At 40.0% G+C, this 24,307-nt stretch overlaps 1 protein-coding gene across 7 annotated transcripts in view; it reads right to left on the bottom strand.

Annotated features, from left to right (window-relative positions):
* Positions 1–24,307, bottom strand: part of PSD3 (pleckstrin and Sec7 domain containing 3) — a 499,749-nt gene that overhangs the window by 231,163 nt on the left and 244,279 nt on the right. For 4 of the 7 annotated variants that reach the window (XM_060291626.2, XM_060291630.1, XM_060291628.1 and 1 more), the window contains exon 9: positions 21,703–21,768. The exons of the other annotated variants lie outside the window; for them this stretch is intronic. In XM_060291626.2, coding sequence (XP_060147609.1) covers positions 21,703–21,768 — 66 coding nt within the window. The remainder of the gene's footprint in view (positions 1–21,702; positions 21,769–24,307) is intronic. 7 annotated transcript variants of the gene reach the window in all.

Raw genomic sequence — 24,307 nt, 5'->3', positions numbered from 1 at the left:
CACAAGGGCAGGGGCTTGTCACTGCTTTATCTTCTGCACATAGAATAATACTGAAACATATTAGGCCCTCAAAAAATATTCGCTGGATGATTAGTTATTATAAGAAAAAGAGAAAAACAGAAGGGAAGGAGGAAGGTAGAGTGTGTGTGTTGAATGTCCCCATGAAGGAGTTTATCATTCAGGTCAAGGACCCACTTTCACTGATCATTTCTGTCTTCACTGGTTTCTCTGGTCACACAATTCAGCATGTAAAAATACTCATTCCAAGTGTCCAGTGAGTAGCTGAGGGCCTACTGTGTGCCAAGCTCTCTGTGTCAGGCACTGGTGGTGTGGTGGCCACAACAGACAGGGCCTTTGCCTTCTCCAATCCCGCAGTCTAGTGTAAGCATTAGAGTCAGTTACAAATCAGATGCTACAGTACACACAAAAAGGATGCTTAATTTGATCTTCAACAACAGGGCAGCCTTCTCAGGAAGGGACATCTAAGGGAGGACGTGCGGGAGGAGTCTGAGTTGGCCGGTGAGCAGCAGAGAGGAGTCTTGGAAGCAGAGGGAGTAGCGTGGGTGAAGAGCGGGAAGGGAAAGCGGAAGTGTTGCAGAGCTAAGAAGTCCAGAGCACAGAGCTGCAGGGTTGGCAGGGACAGGAGTCTGAGGGCCTGAAATCACCTTTGGGTGACCCTTTCCTGTCCGAAGAAGAAAAAGAAGTATGAGCCATCAAAACGAATATGAAAAGGAAGTTGGGAAGGGCACAGGAAAGGGCCTATGTGTCCGTTCTGTCTCTCGGTCTAGAGAATAAATTCCTTGTAAGAAAAGCAGAAGATAAATTCCTTGTGTCTCCCTGTTCAAAAAATGCAGTGTTCAAAAAGCTGATTGAAAACTTTGATTCTTCCTGCCCCTTTTCCATCCCAAAGGAAAAAAAAAAAGAGTAACTTTAAAATGTAGCCATTAAACAAAGAGACTAATAGACAATTTTAAGTGTAGGAGATTTCATCAGCTATTTGAACCTTAAGTTCTTAATTGGTTTTTCCCTTTGAGACTCTGAACTTCCTTTGCTAGACAGCCAAGATTTCTGAACTGGACTCCCCTCAGAATCCACAATCCTGTAAGTTCTTACAGTTACCAGGCAATTTGTAAAGCTTAAGGAATGAGCTAAAGAAAAAGCTCAAACTGGTTTTGATTTCCCTTCCGCTTTTACTTCAACTTAATTAGTTTTCTAAGTATGGCTTAGAAAAGGTATGGATTTTCACGAGACAATTTGTAGTAATGGTGTATTAAGAAGAGCTACCCAGCATTTGTCTCATACGTTACCTTTAAACACTGTTCTTCCTCAAAACAGCTAGCACTCACTCTGGGCCATGAACAAAATCAGGGCACTAAGAAAAACCATACATGCCATTCTGGGGGGAAATCCTTCATATCCCTATCTCTAGCCTACCACACAGGAGAGGGAAATAAATCCCTGCTAAACCTTCCTCGTGAGGAAGTTGCTAACGCAATTTTTCTTAGTATTGTTGCTACCGTGTTTTAAAAGATGTTTCCCCCCAGTAAAAACAACTCTCATTATTTATCTCATTCATTATTCATTTCCTCTTTCATTAAAATAGCAAAACCTGAATTCCATGGAGACTAGAAAAGAAAGCATCATAAAGCAAAGAAACTTCCCCTTTCCTAAAATAGGGGCCTTATCTGGAATTCTAGTCCTTCACTTTCAAAAGTAAGCAATACGATAAGTATTGTTTTTTTTCTAATTACAAGGAGTACACTGTGTTTTTTTCCAAGTGTACCACTTCTTTTGAGATGTTCTTAATATGGAATGTTACTTTGGAACAACTCTGCAAACCACATTCATTCCGCAACCACAGGACAACAAAATGAGGACCTGACGTTTTAGGGATAAAGACACATGGTGTGATCATCAACCTCACCGTAATTCTCATCTGTCAATGCGTCTCTCTCTCTCAGGCTAAGCAGCGAGTATTCTCCAATATAAACACACACCCCAGATCATAATTAAAAACTTATCTAGCTTTGATCTCTGTCACTGTTTGGAAGAAATGCAAAAACCCTGTATATATGCATATTAACAAGACCACCATAGTTTATATCTGAACTATCAACTTGATCTTAACAAAGCCCATCCTCAGTACCTTTGAGGAAAGAGAAAGAAAAAAAGACACCCCATATCTACTGTCACATTCACTGGCCTCTCCTCCGCGCACGCATAAGCACTTATTGATCACCTCCTGTGTGCCAGACACGACACAGTACAGAAGGCTGAGCAGCGTGCTGCCCAAAGTGCCAACAACCAGAACACCTCCAAGCAGTGCCCAGTGTCCTGTGGGAACCTCGGTCTCAGAAGCTAAGAGTATGTAGCCACCATTTTTCAGAAATTCAAAACATAACTGAAAGAAAAGATACACATACTTGAAATATGCTGGAAAAAATACATAAATGGCTTATAATAGCATTTTTGGTTTAGAGAGGTGACAACCAAGTAGAAATTCCCATGTACCTAGTTAAGGTTGAAAATAATATTTTTAAATGAAACTAAGGAAAAAGAACTTGCTCCTAAAAACCATTCCCCTCGTCCTCTCTAGAAAATTCTCTCCTCCCTCCGACCCCTCAAAAAGCCTCTTCATTACACAGCAAAACATGTATTATAACGACTGACTAATGACTTCAGGAATCAGTGTCACTAATAATGACACAAGCTTGGAAACAGTAAACAGAGCTTTAAGGTGGGCTTGATGTGATTCTCGTTAAGTTAAAAAAAGCTACTAGATCCTCTGAACCCAGCATCTTCTATCTGTCTGATACTTAAACTTTACATCCCTGGATGAAATATAATCCCAGTGATTCCTTTATTCAACTGTTTGGAAGAGTTTGAGGAAAGGAACTGTTAGGCAGAAAGACAACAGGAAAAATGATAAACCTTTAATTAAAGTACAAAAACACTAACAACAAAATGAGAAAAATACTACCTTGAGCTTTCAAAGGAAATTGCTTACAGAAGCTGATACAAGGACCTCAGAACAAGCATTCATTCTACTCAGGAAATTAAAAGTCATACGTTTAAAAATGGTTTCAGATCCTTCCAGAAATTTAAAATAAAACGAAATAACTACCTTCTGGTGTTTCCTTGGAATACTTACAATTTGAACAGAAAATGTACATTACAAACTCCCCCTGGATCTTGGCCTTTGCTTTAGTTTTTTATCTCAGAGCCTTCTGTTTTGCTCTTTGTCCACCAGCTACATGTAGAGTCTGAGAAGTGAGAATGCTCTAGTCTGGTAGCAGGAAATTTACTCTTCAGAGGAAATCAGTCAATTTTTTTTCATTGGTTTTCTTTTGCAAGAGAGGAATAATTTTTTGTTTCCTGAAAACAACTACAAGACAGTGGTGTCACTGAATGCCCCAGAGAAATGACATCTAGGGGCATTTCAAAAGACACAGAATCTGCTCCAAGTGAGGACAAATACAAAGCTGGTGAAAACAAAATGAGAAACAGCTGCTAAAGAATGTTTAACAAATTTTTACCACAACAAAAAATACTGATCAGCTAGAAGGTCCCTCAGAAATACAGGGTCATTGGTGTACTTGGACAGTCACCAGACATAAGGAGATAGACATAAAAGTCTTGTACAAGCTGCCCCAAAGTCAGCAGCTTACACCATGTACTACTGAATCTGCCCGCGACTCTGTGGGTGTGCAGAGTGGGGCCACTCTCAGGAGACCACTCTGCCTGCCCTCATAGCACTGGCGGGGCTCCCATGGGGCTGGAAGCTCAAGGACCTTGCTCCCGCATCTGGGAATGGTGTCGGTTGCAGGCTGCAGAGCCTCAATGCTCCCACAACAGGCTTCCCTCTGCAGCAGGAGAGCCTGCACTTCCTTCCTTACACAGGGGCTCAGAACCGCCCCTTCTTAAGATCTGTAATTGTTACAGCGTCACCTCTGCCACATTCTGTAACACTATGCCAGCCCTGCCTTCAAGGGGGAGGGAGGTGGGGATAATTCCACCCTCTAGAAGGGTAGGACAGCATGTGAACATGGGGATGGAAGAACTACAGGTGACCATCTCTGCAGACAATCTACCACAAACCCCAGAACTGGAAACCACAACAACACAAAGGAAGTCAAGAGAAAGAAAAGAAAAGATGATCCAAATTAAGTGCCTTTACTTGCCAATACACTCCATCTTCTGCCCTTGACTCTTCAACCAATGAAAAACATAAAAGAAAGAACAGAATGGAAATGCAGTGAAGACTGTACCTTCGTAGAGAGCAACCTTGATCACAACATCTAATTAGGATATTTAAAAAAATAGAGAGAGAGAACAAAAAAATGAAGTAATAGAACCACCACTGAATCTCTTAGTACCTTTAGCTAAATGTACACTTTACCCAAAAGGATAAAAGGATTTGGTACGAGGTAAAGAATATATACACCGTTAGGAAAAAAAGAAAAGTTGTTGTTAAAAAATGGTAAGTTCTACTTCTTAAGTGTCATGATTTTTAAAGGTCAAAGTTTCTAACATATCTTTCTAGAAGAAATAAACATTGGAATACCCACAGTTGAAAAATGAAATAAGAACAAAGCTGGAGGTATCACACTCCCTGATTTCAAACTATACTACAAAGCTGTCAGAATCAGGACAGTGTGGTACTGGCACAAAAAGAGACACACAGGTCGATGGAACAGAATTAGGAGCCTAGAAGTAAACCCACACATATATGGACAATTAGTTTATGACAAAGGAGCAAAGAACACACACTGGAGAAATGATCATCTTTTCAGTAAATGGTGATGGGAAAAAAGGACAGCCACATGCAAAAAATGAAAACAGACCACTATCTTACACTATACACAACAATTAACTCAAAATGGATTTAAATACTTGAATGTAAGATCTGAAACCATAAAAACCCTAGAAGAAAATGTAGACAGTACACTCTTTCACATTGGTCTTAGAAATGTTTCTGTGGATCTGATTCCAAAGGCAAGAAAAACAAAAGCAAACAATAACAAAAATAACAAATTGGACTACACCAAAACAAAAAGCTTCCACATAGAGAAGGAAAACATCATCAAAACAAAATGGCAACCTACTGAATGGAAGAAGATATTTGCAAATCATATGTCTGATAAGGGGTTAATATCCAAAATATATAAAGAACTCACATAGTTCAACAACAAAAACAACCCGGTTAAAACATGGGCAGAGGACCTGAATAGACATTTTTCCAAAGAAGACACAGAGATGGTCAACAGGCACATGAAAAGATGTGCAACATCACCAATTATCAGGGAAATGCAAATCAAAACCACAATGAGATATTACCTCACACCTGTCACAATGGCTATTATCACAAAGACAAGAGATAACAAATGTTGGAGAGATGTGGAGGAAGGGAACCCTCATACGCTACTGGTGGGAATATAAATTGGTGAAGTCACTATGGAAAGCAGTATGAAGGGTTTTTAAAAAATTAAGAGTATAACTACCATATGATCCAGCTGTCCCACTTCTGGGTATTTATCTGACAAACACAAAAACACTAATTTGAGAAGATATATGCACCCCTATATTCATTACAGCATTATTTACCATAGCCAAGATATAGAAACAACCTGTGTCCATCAGTGGATAAATGGATAAAGAAGATATGGTAGACACATACAATGGAATACTACTCAGCCATAGAAAAGAATGAAATCCAGCTATTTGCGACAACATGGATGGACCTTAAGCTATTATGCTAAGTGAAATATGTCAGATGGAGAAACACAAATACCATATGATTCCACTCAGATGTGGAATCTAAAAAAACAAAACAAATGAATAAACAAAATAAAACAAAAACAAACTCAGAGATACAAAGAACAGATTAGCAGAAGGGGAGGGGGTTGGACGGTGAACAAAATGGGTGAAGGGGGTCAACTGTATGGTGATGGACGGTAATCACAGGTTGAATTATGATGCTGTACAACCCAAACTTATATATATATATATGAAAAAAAAATATATATATATATATGAAGGAAAGAAGGGAGGGAGGGGAGAAAGAGAGAAAGAGAAAACTGAGAAATGGAGGTAGTAACTTGGTATATCCTGCTGTGGACAGGCAGCTGCTTCTTTCCTGCACTGAACTGCAGTGCTACAGAACACCATCTCCTCTTAAATCTCCTCTCTTCATGTATAGGAAACAGTGGTATTACTCATGCATGACTTTTGCCAGAAAGTGGTTGGCAGGTGAGTTATATACCAAAGTGGCAATGTGATGGCACTATCCCGAGTCCCAAGAAACTAGTTCAGTTGAGCCTGGACAAAAATGTCACTGGATAAGAGGAGGTTTATCGCTTTCACAGAAGGTGGACAAACGCATCCTGCTTACAGTGGTATCTACCCATTTCCTAGTTTGTCATCATTCCTCTCTATTCTCCTTAATAGAAACAAAAAAAGGCAGTATCTTTCTTCCAGCTATAGATGTTAATCCTCAACTAAGTCTTAGTACATTCCATCTCAGGGGTATCCACTAAAAATTTAGCAGGAAAGCTTTGAAGCCTGCAAATCATTTAGGACCAAACTGAGAAATCCAAGTCCAATTATGGGAAAATGAGAAAAAGGTAAGGGAGCAGAAAAGCCCCTCAAATAAGACCACACAGGGGGCCAAGACCGATCACCGCAGATGAAAGAAAGTGGGAAGTAATGCTTCCTTTGCTGCCTTTTAAATACAGACCTCTAGCTAAGCCAGCACTTACTTACATCCTACAGGCATTAAAGTCTGCAGTACGGAAGGCACTGAGCTAAATAACTGCTACCGTGGGCCTAGGTAATTCTTCATACTGACAAACATCGATCCCCACATAAAAGGCAAAGGTAGAAAGATCACTAAACTTGGAAGCAGAAGGAAGAGACCTGAATCCTGGCTTTAACTCTGCATAACCCCTGGTAAATTAATCTTTCAAGGCCCAAGTTTATTCATCTATAAAAAAATATGGATTAAAAATACCTTCAATCATGAGTTACAGACTATGTGGGTTCAAAGAAATAAGTAGTTTATACGTATGAAAAACAGTACCCAATAAATATAAACTGTATATGATTCTCATCTTTTACAGATTAAAGCTCCCAAATAATTAAGATTCCCAATTTTTTTTTTTTTTTTTTTTACATCATGAAAAAGGCACAAAATTTGTAGTCAGCAGATAAAGTTACTGGGTCAGATTGTGCTCACTGACTGGACAGTCCTGGTTCAGCCTTTTCTCTCCCCACGTCCTAGGTTCTTCAGTGCTTGGAACCTGAATGTGTACCAGCTGCGGACACAGCAGCCACCAAGGTAAAGCAAGTCCCTGCCCTCATGGAGCTTTCCCTGTCCCGGGAAGACGTAAAAGAAACAAATGCACAGTAACTGGGCAGTGTCATCTATAAAAGGAGGTGACTGGGTTAGGTATCTTCAAGCCTCCCCCTTCTGATTTAAGTGTATGAATCTATGACTGTAACAATGAAAGTCAACAAAAGGAAAGGAAGATGATAATTTCTCATTCTGAAGTTTTGTTAGGTGTTAAATCATTCTTCCTAAAACTAAAAACAGGGCTTCCCTGGTGGCGCAGTGGTTGAGAGTCTGCCTGCCGATGCAGGGGACACAGGTTCGTGCCCCAGTCCGGGAAGATCCCACATGCCGTGGAAAGGGTGGGCCCCTGAGCCATGACCGCTAAGCCTGCGCGTCCGGAGCCTGTGCTCCGCAACGGGAGAGGCCAAAACAGTGAGAGGCCCGCGTACCACAAAAAAAAAACCCCAACACACACACACACACACACACACACACACACAAACTAAAAATCAAAGGCTTCTAAAGAAAATTGGTGTCATTATGAAGTCCTTCTGTACTACAAAAGCAACACTCCTCATTTGAGACGAAAACTTAAAATTCTGCTGTTAAAGGGAAGCCTTTGCTGTTAAAGGGAAAATCTGATCTTCACATCAAAGACTATGCTTTTCTTTATACCCCTAAAGCCAGTAATCTAGAGAGTAATACTGACCACCAAGCCTTAGCATACACAATCACAACCGATGGCTGAGCTGCTCACAACACTAGTTCAAGAAAAAACTAAGCTGAGCTGGCGAATGGACCGCAGATGAGCCCGGGCAAATATACTGCTCTCCAGGCTAAGATTCACAGAGGACAGAAATGCTTCATTTGCAGCCTGTATACTTTATATTCTGTTATAGTCATACAAACATATCTGAAGCTAAAAGCAATCAGATGGACAGTAGGGTTTACAAGGTCAATTTTTCTCTGAAATTGTTTCTATGCCCCTGCAGCACGGTTTTTACTGGCAAGCTCCCTTGTATAAGCCTTACACAGAAAGACTGACCTTTCAGAATGAATCAGACAAGGACTAAAAAATAATATTCATAAAGAGAATCAGTACATATTTTTCAGGCTGATGAAACTGTGAGAACACAAAGGATTATTGGATATCAACAAGGGTTCTTCAAATGATTTTTCAGTGTAGTCAGAAACTTTCTGTTTGAGTCAATTTAAGGAACACCCATCTGAATAATAAAATTATGTTTCAGGAAATTTATTTGGCAAATTAAACAAAGATTGTCTAGCAGAATTCATTAAAAATCTACTTTGAAGAATAAATAAACAAAATTAGCATATAAATTGTTTTTATGGAAAGCAGCTTCTGAAATACTCCAGGTTTCTTAAAACGGCATGTAACTATAACAAACTTGAGCACATCTCCAATAATCTAGTTTACCTATTTAAGTATAAGCAGAAACCTTATCCCTCCACATAACTTCTTCAACCCCGGACTTCCACCCATATGAAGCAAGGGTAATTGACTTTATGAGTCACAAGGCTTAAACTCTAGAGTTCTAGAATTCTGTGAAATACATCAATGTTCAAACCAGACTCCCTCAGACTCTGAGGTGACAGATGAATGAATAAAACCTAAATTACTTTATTTTATGTACATATGCATGTACCGCTATAAAATAAAAAGGCTATTTTCTTGTGAAAATTCAATAGTATTTGTGATTTAGAATAAAATAAATGAGAAATCCCCTGGCTTTCTTATTACTTTAGAAATAGGTCTAAGGGGCTGAAGACTGTTTTATTTGGATATATTACATTAAAGTGATTGGTATAAATATACTCTTATTAGAATATTTACATAGAATGGAAAGAACTTGGCGGTGGCAAGGTACTTAGAAGTTAACATTCTTTTCTTTTTTTTTTTTAACATCTTTATTGGAGTATAATTGCTTTACAATGGTGTGTTAGTTTCTGCTTTATAACAAAGTGAATCAGTTATACGTATACATATGTTCCCATATCTCTTTCCTCTTGAGTCTCCCTCCCTCCCACCTTTCCTATCCCACCCCTCTAGGTGGTCACAAAGCACCGAGCTGATCGCCCTGTGCTATGCGGCTGCTTCCCCCTAGCTATCGATTTTACGTTTCGTAGTGTATATACGTCCATGCCACTCTCTCACTTTGTCACAGCTTACCCTTCCCCCTCTCCATATCCTCAAGTCCATTCTCTAGTAGGTCCGTGTCTTTATTCCTGTCTTACCCCTAGGTTCTTCATGACCTTTTTTTTTTTCTTAGATTCCATATATATGTGTTAGCATACGGTATTTGTTTTTCTCTTTCTGACTTACAGACTCTAGGTCCATCCACCTCACTACAAATAACTCAATTTCGTTTTTTTTTATGGCTGAGTAATATTCCATTGTATATATGTGCCACATCTTCTTTATCCATTCATCTGATGATGGACACTTAGGTTGCTTCCATCTCCTGGCTATTGTAAATAGAGCTGCAATGAACATTTTGCTACATGACTCTTTTTGAATTATGGTTTTCTCAGGGTATATACCCAGTAGTGGAATTGCTGGGTCGTATGGTAGTTTTATGTTTAGTTTTTTAAGGAACCTCCATACTGTTCTCCATAGTGGCTGTATCAATTTACATTCCCACCAGTAGTGCCAGAGTGTTCCCTTTTCTCCACACCCTCTCCAGCATTTATTGTTTGTAGATTTTTTGAAGATGGCCATTCTGACCAGTGTGAGATGATATCTCATAGTAGTTTTGATTTGCATTTCTCTAACGATTAGTGATGTTGAGCATTCTTTCATGTGTTTGTTGGCAATCCGTATATCTTCTTTGGAGAAATGTCTATTTAGGTCTTCTGCCCATTTTTGGATTGGGGTGTTTGTTTTTTTGGTATTGAGCTGCATGAGCTGCTTGTAAATTTTGGAGATTAATCCTTTGTCGGTTGTTTCACTTGCAAATATTTTCTCCGATTCTGAGGGTTGTCTTTTCATCTTGTTCATGGTTTCCTTTGCTGTGCAAAAGCTTTGAAATTTCATTAGGTCCCATTTGTTTATTTTTGTTTTTATTTCCATTTCTCTAGGAGGTGGGTCAAAAAGGATCTTGCTGTGATTTATGTCATAGAGTGTTATGCCTATGTTTTCCTCTATGAGTTTGATAGTTTCTGTCCTTACATTTAGATCTTTAATCCATTTTGAGCTTATTTTTGCATATGGTGTTAGGGAGTGCTCTAATCTCATACTTTTACTTGTACCTGTCCAGTTTTCCCAGCACCACTTATTGAAGAGGCTGTCTTTTCTCCACTGTATATTCTTGCCTCCTTTATCAAAGATAAGGTGACCATATGTGCGTGGGTTTATCTCTGGGCTTGCTATCCTGTTCCATTGATGCCAGTACCATACTGTCTTGATTACTGTAGCTTTGTAGTATAGTCTGAAGTCAGGGAGCCTGATTCCTCCAGCTCTGTTTTTCATTCTCAAGATTGCTTTGGCTATTTGGGGTCTCTTGTGTTTCCATACAAATTGTGAGATTTTTTTTTCTAGCTCTGTGAAAAATGCCAGTGGTAGTTTGATAGGGATTGCATTGAATCTGTAGATTGCTTGGGGTAGTATCTATAGATCAGTGAGTATCGGTAAATAATTAGCTATTTATCCAAACTAGGGACTCAGTAAGAGCCTAACAGGAGGACAATCACCAAAGCCCTCTAGGCTTCTTACTCTGATCATCAAGGGACTGTGTTCACTTCTGGGGAACACACTTCACAGAGATGATGGCAACCCAGTTTATCCCTAGAGCAGGATAAGCAGGATGCTGGGATATAGAAATAATGTCACATGAACAGAGATGAAAAATTGGGGGTATTTTGCCCTAAGAGACAACTTGGCTGAATCATAAGAGTAATCTTCATATATCAGAAAGGTCATCAGATATATTAGGAATTAGATTTATTATCTGTTTCCCCAAGGAAAATTTGCCTGCTTATCCGGAAAAACTTTTAAAGAATAATAAGATTCTGATGATAATGAGTATTCTTTCAACATGAATGTTGACACAAAAACTAGAGACTGCTTTTCAAATACCCAGGGATGGTTATGCTGAGTGAGCTGTTGGACTAAATGACATTAAAACTTCTCAAAATTGCAGAATATGAGAACTTTAAAGGAACTTCAAAGTTATCTGGCCTAGTGGCTCAGTCCATTAGAATCACCCAGGGAGCTTTAAAAACAATACCAGTCCCAACCCAGATCAATTAGAATCAGAGCTTTCTGGGGGTGGGGGCTTGTACTACCTCCTTAGTTTGCCTTGTGTTGCCTTTATATTGTTGCCCCAGACAATCCTAACATGCATAGAGTTGAGAAACACTGTATTAGTTCACAAATGAGAAAATTAGGGCTCACTGTTAGAAAATGATGGAACTCTTGTTTGAACTCAGGTATTTTCAATGCATTACTCAAAAAGTGTACGGCTTTATGAGGTGTGTAAGACTATAAATCAGTCTTGCAGATATCGGTTTGAGAGGGATAAAAAGTATGTATTGATATTTTAAATTTTTTTCCCAGGGTACAGGTCTATTTTGCCTTTTCTAATTTTATAGCTATGATATCACTGAACTTTAGTTAAAAAAAGACACACAAAACTAATCTCATACCATGGGGTTAACTTTTAACTTTGATTTTGATCTGCTTGAATCCGATTTCTTATTGTTCGATGTGTGTGGCCCCCTGCACAGAGCCTTATCACATGTTACTAGTACTGCTCCTTCTACTCAAACTGGTGACCAAGAGAAACTGCTTGTAATATTTTTCTACCTACAGGTGAAAAATATTAAAAGCTATCTTTGCTTGATTTTAAAAGTCTTAAATCAATGTGATATTGGGAGGAGGGCAACGGAATGGGAATCGGGAAATATGAATCCCTGACTTCGGGTCACTGGCAAAGCCCAGTAAACCAGGACCTGAGTGTTCATTCCCTGTCTCAGCATGTGCATCACAGACAATGATCCTGACTTTCTAGTAACCGATTTTGCATGATACGTCTAATTGGAGGTATCCTGGCGTGTGCGAAAACCATGGCAGTGGGAAGGAAAATTACCTTTACTCGTCTCAATTCTGGCTTCACATGTCCACACTAACCAGAGGCTTGAACAGGTCACTATTGCTCTCGGAAACCTGTTTTCTCATTTGTCAAATGAAGGGGTTCACCAGGAGCATCTCAAGGCTGACGTCTAACTCTAATGGTCTATGATTAGATAACATGCACATTATCAAGATCAACAGGGCTGGTCTACCATGTTTAACTGGACATAGCTGCTTTTTCTGGGGATACAATCCAGCAGACGATACATTTGAATCCACACAGAAACCCGTATTATAAAGGGTGCCTACCAAACACACTGCACATTAAACTTGGAAAACTCTAATCACTATTGGAAATGTAAATTTCATCACAGATTAAACAACAGCATGAATAGGTTTGAATGCCAAAAGGGCACCTTTCTCTCAGCTCCAAAATGAAAACTCACACTAGACACTAGAAGGATGACCCCATGAGAGACATATGAACATCACATGGGTTAAAGGGCTGATTAGCCTTTAATGAACTGATCATTTTCCAGAAATGGTTTTCTTGGATTGCTAAGAAGCAGACAAGATTAAGCTCTACTCAAAAATAGGAATTCTCTAACCAACCCCCCAAAAGGGTTCTATAAGAAATGTTAGTCATTTTTTTTCTAAAATTGTGTCTTTTAATATATTTGTAAGATAAAAACTACCCTAAGGATGGTTTTTTTCCTTTTAAGAAGATCCTTAGGCACCTAGATATCACAGACTATTCAGAACAGCTCAAACTAAATGCTGATTTTACCTGGTGATTTAATTAATAAATAAGTTCAATGTTCAAAAATCATTTTGGAAGGCACATAAGGAAAACTAGGAAAACTTCAAATGGATGAAAATTTAGTGATAAATATCTTTAAGAAAGAAAATATTAAACAACTGAAAAACTCAAGTTAGATTGAAAACTATGCTCAGTTATAAACAGTAACAAGAAGGCACATGACTCTCCAGCAGAAATAAAGGCTTTAGGCAATAAACAAATCTTTGTGGAAGAAAGAAGACTAGGATATATAAGGGGAAAAAATGGGTGTTCCTTTGCTTAATTATTAGTTATAGGCTCACTGTTGAAATACCATGAGTATTTAAAGAAACAGAGGGCTGGGCAAACCTGGAAAACATCAAACGTAAATACAGTGCATTTGTTCGAACTCTGTGGTGAACCATAAAATGTCCTAAAACACCTGTGTTTTATTACAGGGTTGGATATGAAGAAGAGGATGATATACTTTGAGATTTATTTTTTAAACTTCCATTTTTCATGTGTCTAATAGTCTACAGATAAGGGGTCCACTTTATAAATACCGTATCTTGCACCATTAATAAACATAGTCATAGAACTCTAAGTTATTCCATTTTTTAGTAGCAAAAGTATAAGCCAAATATTTTTAAAGAATATAAGACATCAGACGGAGTTAACACTATCAGCTAATTTTAGAACACAGGTTCTTTCCAAAAGAAATTTTAAGACACCGCTCATAATGTAACATCAAATCTGGGATAACAGAGTGCTTGGTAACATTCTTCTTCATGAAAAAGCTCAGAGGAACAAAAGTGCAAGGTGTGAGCTATCAGCCAAATGTGCAAGAGCAGTGGAGGCCGGCTAGCCCTCAGGAGGCGTCCGACCTCAGGTCACTCCACAGCTGCTGTCCAGGCGGTGTCTCTGGGCCGACTCCTCATCCACGCAGTGTGCCTCTGCTTACTGTCTTCTGTTCCCGACTCTGATCTCTGACTGACCCTAAGCTGATGGCTCCTGCTGTGTTCACTCAGTCTGGATCCCCACACTGCTTCTACCAGCACCAGGTTTTGGCAACCCAGTCACTCTCTCCTAAGAATTCTGACCTCAGCTGTACCTTTTTCCACTTCACTATTCCCCCTCAATTCTGACAGCTTGCAGTGACCTTCTCTTGCTACAGAGACAGAAATGCCTTGCTGTTTCATGTGTAAAATTCTCAAGTAGAACGCAGCACACCTTGAGTCCTATTTTTTAGGGCCTCTTTCAGCAATCAAATCACTGCACTCCTATTAAAGCAGGGAGAGTTGAACTGAGCGACCCTGAACAAGCCTCAGCTCTTCTTTGAGCCAACCCTTACAAGTTCCTCGGTTTTCTCACCTAAAAATTCAGGGATATCAGACTAGACCACCTTTAACATTACCTCCAGCTCTAATAAAAGTGCTCCTGCATTCCTAATTTCAGAGAAACAGCACCATCAGACACTAAATCCCAGGAGTCACCTGGAAATCCTCTCTCTCATGCATCCACAGAGCCAGTGAGCACATTACTCCCTCCATCCCTTCTACTCTGTCTCCGATTCCTCCTGATTTTGCTTAGACATCACTTCCACCTCCCCTGTGAAGCTGGCCATAATGCACCCACACCTTGTAGCCCCCGTGGGGTCCAGCTCTCTCTGCTTTGGGCCTCCCCCAGTGTCTCCTAAGTGTGAACCAGCTTGAGTGCCTCCTTAGGGCAGAGGGCTGATCTCATTCTCCAGAAAGATGTTCTGCACAGTGAACAATGAATAAAGCAATGAAAGGAAGAGTGAAAACTCATAAAAATGTTCAGACCCAAATACATTAAAGAATGTTTTCTGTTGTCTGTGTGTTAAATCTTAGAAAACGCTGAGCAAAAAGTAGACTAGAACAAGTCAGGTTGGGGGAAAGGCTTGTAGATACTAGTTAGAAGCCAGAGGATGTGCTAAACATTTTGACATATGCAACCTAATTTAATCCTTATAACAACTGTTCAAAGGAAGTAACGTTATCTCCATTTTGCACTTGGAGAAAGGAGCCTCAGAAAGCTTCATTAATTGGCCCAATGTCACAAGCCAGTAAATAGCAGGGTCAGAACTTCACCCAAGATGGTGTGACTCCAAGAGTCCACTGCTCTTTCCCTGAAGCTTGTTACTGTCATGATCCACCTTCAGAGCAGTGTCCACTGCAGCTCATCAATTTTATCTGATATTAAAATCCTAGAATTTAAGAAACCAAAGTATTTGGGAAAACATGGAAAACTCCACAAACACTGGAACTGTGCTACTCAATGTATAGTCTCTACACTTACAAGTAGGCACTTGCTGTATATAGCAGTACCTTTAAAATGGAATATTCTAAAACCCAATTTTGTGCTAAAATTATCTACTGGTATTCGTGGCACAATAAATTTTGGGTTCCCCTCTCTCATCTACTTTAAGCTCTCCAGAGATTACAGTATAACGATATGGGCTTCAATGCACTGCATCTAACTTAATCATAAAAGGAAAATGCTCTGACATCCAGTTACCATAGATGAATCAGTGAAGACTGCAAACAGAAGGAAAAAGCAGGTGCCGTCCCAAAGGAAAATGGGGAATGTAAATGAAATCTAAATGATTTTAAAATAGCAGGTCAACCAGTATTGTATATTTAAATAAAAGTATTAAAGGAAAAAAGGATAAAAGATGTGTTAAAACATTACCAAGAGTCAAATGAGGAAAATATGCTTTCAACATTATCACTTTTTTCCTTGGAAAGCTTTGGTGATTCAACTTTGAGAGGCCTATTCATAGGGAAGATATGAAAGAGAATTACAAATGCAAGAGAACAGCAGATCACTTTACCTCTTATTCTCATTTCTTGGAATGGTCTTCCTACATTCCTAGCATACACTTACACTTGACACTTCATCCTAGTTCCACTCATGGTCCTTTCAGAAACCCTGTGCAGTTCAAAATCACAAAGACAGATGGGTCTTCAATCTGCTGCAGAGACCTCTACACACTTAAATCAGAATGGCCAGGCTTAGAGCTCCAGCACTACAAAGAACCACCAGCATTGAAGCAAGCATCGGGAAAAAAAACCAAAAACAAAAACCTTTATAATCACAAAAAAACTGATGTCATAGCCAAATTATGAACATAGGCATATCTCTAAAAATATGTAGTTACTTACATGTCCATTTCTATATATTCTGTCTATGCTATACATAAATATAGAAGGCTTCTGTTAAGATAGTAGTGAATTCTGGCCCCCACCATAACTCGGGAGGGCTTTTTGACGCAGGGGTCAAAAAGCAATTGAAATCTATCCTATTTATAACTATAAGCCTGGAGAGTACATCATTTTGGTGCTCTATTCCAGGGTTTAAATCATTCTAATGAAAATTATCAGAATTACTTATTTCTGGCTCAACTCCACAATTTAGGCCTTTTGGTTTATTTCCCACAAAGACAAAGAGCTTGTTACACCCATTCTCACAATAACCTTTCACAGCCTAGAATTATAGGCTGGAGTCATTAAGTTCTTCACTTTCCAAATTAAGAATCATGTTCCAGGCAATTATAGATACTGGCCAAGAGCAGAGTCAGGCCCTTGTACTTTCCACTATGAAGATGCCAAGTCATATGATCTTGGACCCCCATCTAGAATGACTACCCAATTCTGTTAGCCTGAGAGATACCATTTTCGTTTCTTAATAATTTCTATTTAATAGCAGGCTTCTATTAAAAAGCTGCCATGTATACTTTTCTAACTGTGTACTTTATGGAAAACTTTAAATATTTAACTCAGAAAGTGGAATTTCCCTGATTTACTGCCCACCTCCAACACTACCACCATTAAACACATTAGTATCTAATCTCCAAGATTCATACACACAAGATTTTTTTTAACAGAAATGGCATTGTTTGATACTTAATGTTATATTGGGGGTTTTCCCCATTTACTCCTAGAAAATAATAAAGTATTAATATTTTATCAATACTATATGTTAAGTATTATCCTGAGTGCTTTATAGGGGTTTTCACATTTAATCTTTGCAGCCAGTCCATAACTTGATACTATTATTATTCCCAATTTACAGATGAGGAAACTGATGAACAGCGAAAAGAGGAATAATTTTCCCAAGGGTCACAGAATTCATGCTAAGTGTTGGAGGTGGGATGAGAGTCCAGGCAGACAAAGTGGGGCGGGGTCATGCTGACACGCTCTGCACCCCTCTCCTCACTGTGACATCCATATCAGGTACACACCGTGCTACGTGGTTCTTTCTAATAACTCTTAACTACATGAATATAACATAATTTACCTAATCCCTGAGTATGGACATCTGTGTTATTTTTAATTTCTTGCTATAGTCAACAATAATTAATGTCCTTGAACACACACCTTTGTACATTTAAGTATCCAGCATCCTTCTTATTTTGAAATAATTTTAGACTTACAAAAAAGCTGTACAAATGGTACAGAGTTCCTGTATACCCTTCATCCAGCCTTCCCTTGATGTTAACATCTTATATAACTGAACTATAATTATCTAAACCAGGAAATTAACATTGGTACTGTATTATTAACTAAACTACCAATCTTATTTGAATTTCACCAGGTTTTCCATTAATGTCCTTTTCTATTCCAGGACCCTATCCAGGATCCTATGCTCTATTTAGTAGTTGTGTTTTCTTGGTCTCTCCCAATCTGTGACAGTTGCTCGGTCTTTCATGGTCATGACACTCCGAGGAGGGCTGATCGGTTATAGTGTGGCATAGTCCTCAGTTAGAGTGTGCTTGGTGTTTTCTCATGTTCACAGTAAGGTTAGGCATTTGAGGCAGGACAGCACAGAAGTGATGCTGTGTCCTTCTCAGCGTGTCATATCACAGGCTTTGTGACATCCACGTCTTACCACTGGCAGGGTAACCCTGATCACTTGGTTAAGGTGGTATGTGCTGGTGTCTACACTGTAAAATTCCTATTTTTCCCTTTGTAGTTAATATCTGGGAGAGACAATTTGAGACTATGCAAATATCCTGTTTCTCCTCAAACTTTCACCACAAATTTGAGCACCCATCACTGGACCTTGTGTTCAAGAATTACTGTGGTATTTCCTAATGGTGATATTCTATTTCCCTCTTTGCTTTTATAGGTATTAACTGAAATTCTTCTGTAAGAAAAAGCTGTCCCTTCTTGCTCCATAGGGCATAATCCAAGACTATCACTCTCTGCTCTAACTGCCCAGGCTTGGCCATTCGCAGCCCCTCCAGATGGCCAGAGTGCTCTTTCGGCAGGTCTCCCCTTTCCTGAGCACTTACGTAGGTTTCTGGCACCACAGATGTTCTGTGCCTCTTGTATTTTCCCTGCCCCAGACCTAGAGCCGAACACTTCTCCAAGGAGCCCTGGTCCTTTTATTGGCGAATGGTATTTAGAAACCCAGGTCTGGACGCTAGACTGGTCATGGCTACTGGGTGTCATTGTTTCTAGAAACTCTCAGCAGGCAGAGCTAGGAAACCTCTGTCTGTACACTGACTCACACCTATCACTCAGTACACCTCTGTATCCGTCTACACATTAGAAACTATGAATACACACTTATAACTCCAATTCCAATCTAACACCACAGGTTCATTTTAACCTTCCTTCTTTTCCTGATTTGTAATTTCTTTCTCCTATAGAGAGAAACCTGGCTCTCATCATGTATACTTTATTTGCTTATTTGTTAATCCTAGTATATGCATAAAGTTATACAGTCTCAGAATTGCCAGCTCATAGCCTCCTTTGCTCACAGGAAATAAAGTGAAGTTTAGAAATCTACTGACTTTTTAAGGTTGAAAAGTTCTCCTCAGATGCAAATATTGCCAAATAATTCTCTACTTTTTAATAATAACATAAAAACAACATAAATCTGAATTTGACCTTTTCATGAAAATATATGTGGGTACCTATAAGAGTACTGACACTGGGCTTCCCTGGTGGTGCAGTGGTTGGGAGTCCGCCTGCCGATGCGGGGGGCGCGGGTTCATGTCCCGGTCCAGGAGGGTCCCACGTGCCGCGGAGCGGCTGGGCCTGTGAGCCGTGACCGCTGGGCCTGCACGTTGTCCGGAGCCTGTGCTCCACAACAGGAGGGGCCGCAGCGGTGAGGCCCGCGTACGGCAAAAAAAAACCAGAGTACTTATACCACTTAATGGAAGTTAACAGCACTGGAAGGATCTTTACAGTAAGCTTTTAATTCAGTGTTACAAACAAGGAAAATATAAGAACCTAAGAACCTGAAGGAACTGCCTGAGTTTCTAAAGGTTTGTTTTCACATGTTTTTAATTCAATTTTTCCTAAAGAAAAACATGAAACTGATACAGTAGAGAGGCAAAATATATATATATATATCCTGAAAGTCAACAGCATTGTGGAAATATGAAGAGGAAAAAATAAGTGAAACAACAGCAATCTCTTAGAGCGATCAGAAAATATATTTTAGCATATTAAGGTGGGAAAATGAATGGAAAAAGATGAAATCAGAAACAGTTCCCCGTATCTTTGAATATGAAAGTACAAAGCTTTAACCAGAACACCAGGCAGCAGGGATCATGGCAGGATGGCAGCATGGTGAAGAAAGCAGGGCTTCCTGTGCAGGTGCAGACAGCTCAGTCAACTGCTGTCGAGTTGCCTATTCACTACTTACTCAGAACGCACAAAGCAACTCCAAGAAAGGATGGGCTTCCTTTAGCAGGCCTCTGATCATCATGACCAACTCTTCAGGGGTGGGTGCAAGGTGGGAAGAGAAGGAAAGAAAACAAACCCTGGCAAGGGATAGGAAGACAGGTTTGGAAAGACTTTCACAGGTTTGGAATGCTTAGTTGCTCCAGAAGTTTAAAGAGCAAACTGCAAGTCATCAAAGAAAAGCGTAATTTGTTGATCCTCATTAAAAGACGCCTCAGCTTTTTGCCACCAAGCCTTCCCTTTTGAACTCTATTTCTCATATCCAGCTTTAGCAAAAAATAAAAATAAAATAAAATAACTAGCTTGCTGATTTCAGTATTTTAGCCCTTATGTACACATCCTTTAGAAGGGTGAATAAAAATGACCACAGGCAGTTAAAACCTTTGTATTTTTAAAAGGTTGGCAGGAAGTATTGTTAAGACTTTTTGTAGAGATGCATGCCTGCCTTTCAAAATAAAAATGTATACACAATCCTTTCTAACAGCTTATAAATAAAGTAAAAAAGAAGGTAAGTGGTATAGAGTAGTTAATGCTTAATGCTTACAAAAAGCATTTTTCCTTTATGTGGATTATTATAAAAATCAGTTGATAAGGCTGCAGTTTTTAGATAGATGCCACTAGGCCACAGCATCTCTCCACAGAAGCTGCAATGGTACTGATGTCATCATCCAACCAAGCTTTGTACTTTAGGGTACAAAGTCCACTAAAAATGGTCAGAGAGGTACATACTGTGGGGGCATATAAAGGAAGGCCACATTCTCTGGTTTTCATCAGTAGATATGGAGTTTTAAAGTGCTTGGAAATACTTAAATAACTTTTTGGACTTTCACATGTAATTCTACTGGGTTCTAACAGCCAGACAGAAGGTGAAAGATAAATCACATTATGAAATTCCCCCAGTCCTTTTAAAAATATTTCTATCCATTAAGTGGGTAACTTTTTGACATTCCTCCTATTTTTCTACTTTGATCTAAAAATATCTGATGTTAATCTGACAGTGGCCTGAATGACTCAGTGTAAATAATAACTAACACACACGGAGTGCGTTTATGGAATAAAGGCTGCTCTGAGGGGATCACACTTTGTCGCGCTTCCTTTCTCCACGCTGGCACTCAAACTATTAGCCCACCTCCAGCTCTTTCTCCTATTCTGGCTCTGCAGCATCCATTAGAACTGCCTTGAGTGACTAAACGCCACCTCCTCGAAAGAGGCTCCCTGGAGGCTCTCCTGTTGAAAGTCTTTTCTCTTTATTCTGAAACCCCAGCATTTTCAATGTAACTCTCTACTGTAGGCAGAATACTAAAGACGCCATCCTGCCAGCATTCTCGTTCCCTGGTTATTTAGCTAAACGTCCATCTAGGTGCTGCTGCGATAGAACTCTGCAGGTAGATTAAGGTTACTAATCAGCTGACCTTAACATAGGATGAGTATTCTGGATTACCCGGGTGGGCTCACGTAATTAAACAAGCTCTTCAAAGCAAAGAAGAAGGCAGAACGGTCACTCAGGAGATGTGCCAAGAGAACAGAGGAACAATGAGGTGAAAGCTGTGGTGACAGAGATACATAGAGTGACTTGACCCATCATTGCTGGGTCTGAAGATGGAGGAAAGAATCCAGAAGCCAAGGAATGTGGGTGGCCTCTAGAAACTGAGAATGACCCCCAGCCAACATGGAAACAGTGACCTCAGTCCTACGACCACATGGAACTGGTTTCTGCCAACAACCTGAATGAACTTGTAAGTAGATTCACCCTCAGAGTTCCCAGAAAGAAACACAGGCCTACCTGCACTTTGATTTTGTTCTTGTGAAACCCAGAACAGGAGAATCCAGGCCAACCCAAACCTCTGACCTACAAAATAGTAAGATAATCAATCTGTGTTGTTTAAATTTGTGGTAATTTGTTAACAACAGCTTTCTTTTGTACTTTATCCTATTTAACAGTTCAAATCTCAGTGGACATCAGAATCATCGGAGGAGCTTTTAAAATGCATATGGACCCCATTCCCAGTTAAAATTTCTGAGGGAGAAGAGGGGAGAGCAGGAAGAAAACATCAAATTTTTATTTATAGCTCTGCAAGTGACACTTTTCCCAACATTTTTTAATATTAGCATCACCTCAGAAAGTTCCTGCAAGCTCATTTCCAGGTAATTCCCATCCTCACATCCCCAGGGTAAACCATGGTTCTGATTTTTATTTTCCACCGTACGTTAGTTTTGCCTATACTAGGATTCCATATAACAAAATCATGCATTGCATACACTGGTTTACGGTTTCTTTCTCCATGATGTTGTGTATATTGGTACTCCACTCCTTTCTACTGAGTATCACACTGTAAGGCTATACCATAGTTTACCCATTCCCAGCTGATGGATGTCTGGGTTGTGTACAGTTTGGGGCTATTATGAATAAAGCTGCTATGAATATTCTTGTGACGTGTTTTCATTCCTCTTGAACTGCTGGATCATAGGGTAAATGTATGTTTAGTTAAACACCTTTCTCCAAAGTGTCCATACCATTTTAAGAGTTCCTACCTGAGTGAGAATATGTCAGTTGCCTACTTTTTCTCCCCTCGTCTCAAATGATCTTAATGTGTAGCCAGAGTTGAGAACCACTAGACTAGATTAAGAATTTCTCCAAGGCTGGTTGCACATCTTAGTCATCCTTGCTTCCCCCAATATATTTAGCACAGTCTTTAGCAAAGTAGAAACTCATGAATCCTATCAGATTTCACCTTTTTTTGTGTGTTTAAACATTTATTTATCTATGGTATACCATATACCTCTTTCTGTAAGTTGCTTTTTTCTCAATATTATGTTAATGAACTCTAAATCAATATTACTAATAGTTTTAGTTCATTAATTTCCATCTTTTAGCATTCTGTGTATGGCAATTTGTCCAATAATGTAACTTGTTCATCCAGTCTCCTGTAAGTGGACATTTAAACTGTTTCACTAATATAAGCAATGCTGCTATGAACATTCTCGTGCGGGCTCACGATAGCTACATATGTATATATTCCATAACATGCAGTTTACCAGGAAAGATAATACGTGTGCATGATCTATACAACGAAGGCAGCGATTAGTTTTTATGAAAGGTACAAAAGGTCACGGGTTGTTCTGAGCAATACGAGGCTACTTTCGCTAGAAAATATTTGGGGATGGCTCCAACGGCCAAGCGACATTCACTGCTAATTAACAGTATGAGACCACACCTTTTAACCTTTAATTACTCTTTAACTGATACCCAACAGTTCACGTGTGTCCATTCAGTTCTGCAACTAGAGTGTGAGCGCCAGGAGGACCGAGCCGGGCACCAACACGCTGAGCCAATACGAGTGTGACCGTGGAGAGTCCGCAGTGGAAGCTGCAGCCGCCGACCTCCTGGCTATGCCTGGCCACCGGAAAGTGACAGCGCGAGGGCAATGTCGGGGCAACCAGGGCCTAATCTCACTTTTCACTCCTAAAGCCAAGGAAGCTGAGGAAACGGGGACGCACTGGGAGCACAGACGGCTTCCTCAAAGCCTCTCTCCACTTACACTCGCAAGGCCGCCAGATCAGCAGCTAGGAGCGGAGGCGTAGACGCGGCCCCTGCCCAGAGCGTAGCCACCCGCGTCTGGCCTCTTCCAGAGGCGCCTCTTTGCCTTACGCCAGCTTCGTGAAGAGGCGCTGAGAGCAACCCGAGGCTCCCCCAGCTCCAGAACCTGACGTGAAACTGCGCGAGGCTGCACTCCCGGCGGCCATCTTTGATTCGGGCAAAACCACACCCCGCACCCCGCCGGCCGCTCCCTCTCCGCGTCTCCAGGCTTTTCATCCACAAACGTAAGGCGCTGACCGTAGAGGTAGTGCTCAAGAAACACGCACAGAGGCCTGACTTTCCATGACCCCCGAGGTGCCAAATGCCGCCAATTTCCACATGGCAGCTAAACCCGAGCAGCAAAGGAGAGCTAATGCCAACGAAGTCATCTCAGATTTCACCTTGATCCAGCTTCTGACTTTCGCCATATATGGCAAATCTACTAAGTCTGCCCTCCGTAACTAAACACAATAAGTGTGTAATTTTGAGTAAAGCATTTCATGATCTGCATAATCATGGGTTCAATATTTGTTTTCTCTGCCAATTCTAAGCTCCAAGAGGGCATGGCCTGTGTCTGTCTTATTAAGGGCTGCACCCATGAATCCAGCACAGAGACTGGGCGCATATCAGGGCCTCAATGAATGAACAAAGTACAGAGGGGAAAGAAAAATCCTTTCTCCTAAATATTTTGTTTATTTTAATTGAAACAACAAGGTACAAGTCTACACTCTGGGAGAGTCCTAGGTCTATAGCTATCAATATTTGGGGGGAACAAAGGTCCTTCTGAAAATCTGATTAAAACTATGGATCC

The sequence above is a fragment of the Globicephala melas genome, chromosome 21 (genome assembly GCF_963455315.2).
Source record: "Globicephala melas chromosome 21, mGloMel1.2, whole genome shotgun sequence".
In the NCBI taxonomy this organism is placed as follows: domain Eukaryota; kingdom Metazoa; phylum Chordata; class Mammalia; order Artiodactyla; family Delphinidae; genus Globicephala; species Globicephala melas.
The sequence above is the reverse complement of the archived record's forward strand: the minus strand, read 5'-3'. Positions and strand labels throughout refer to the sequence as shown.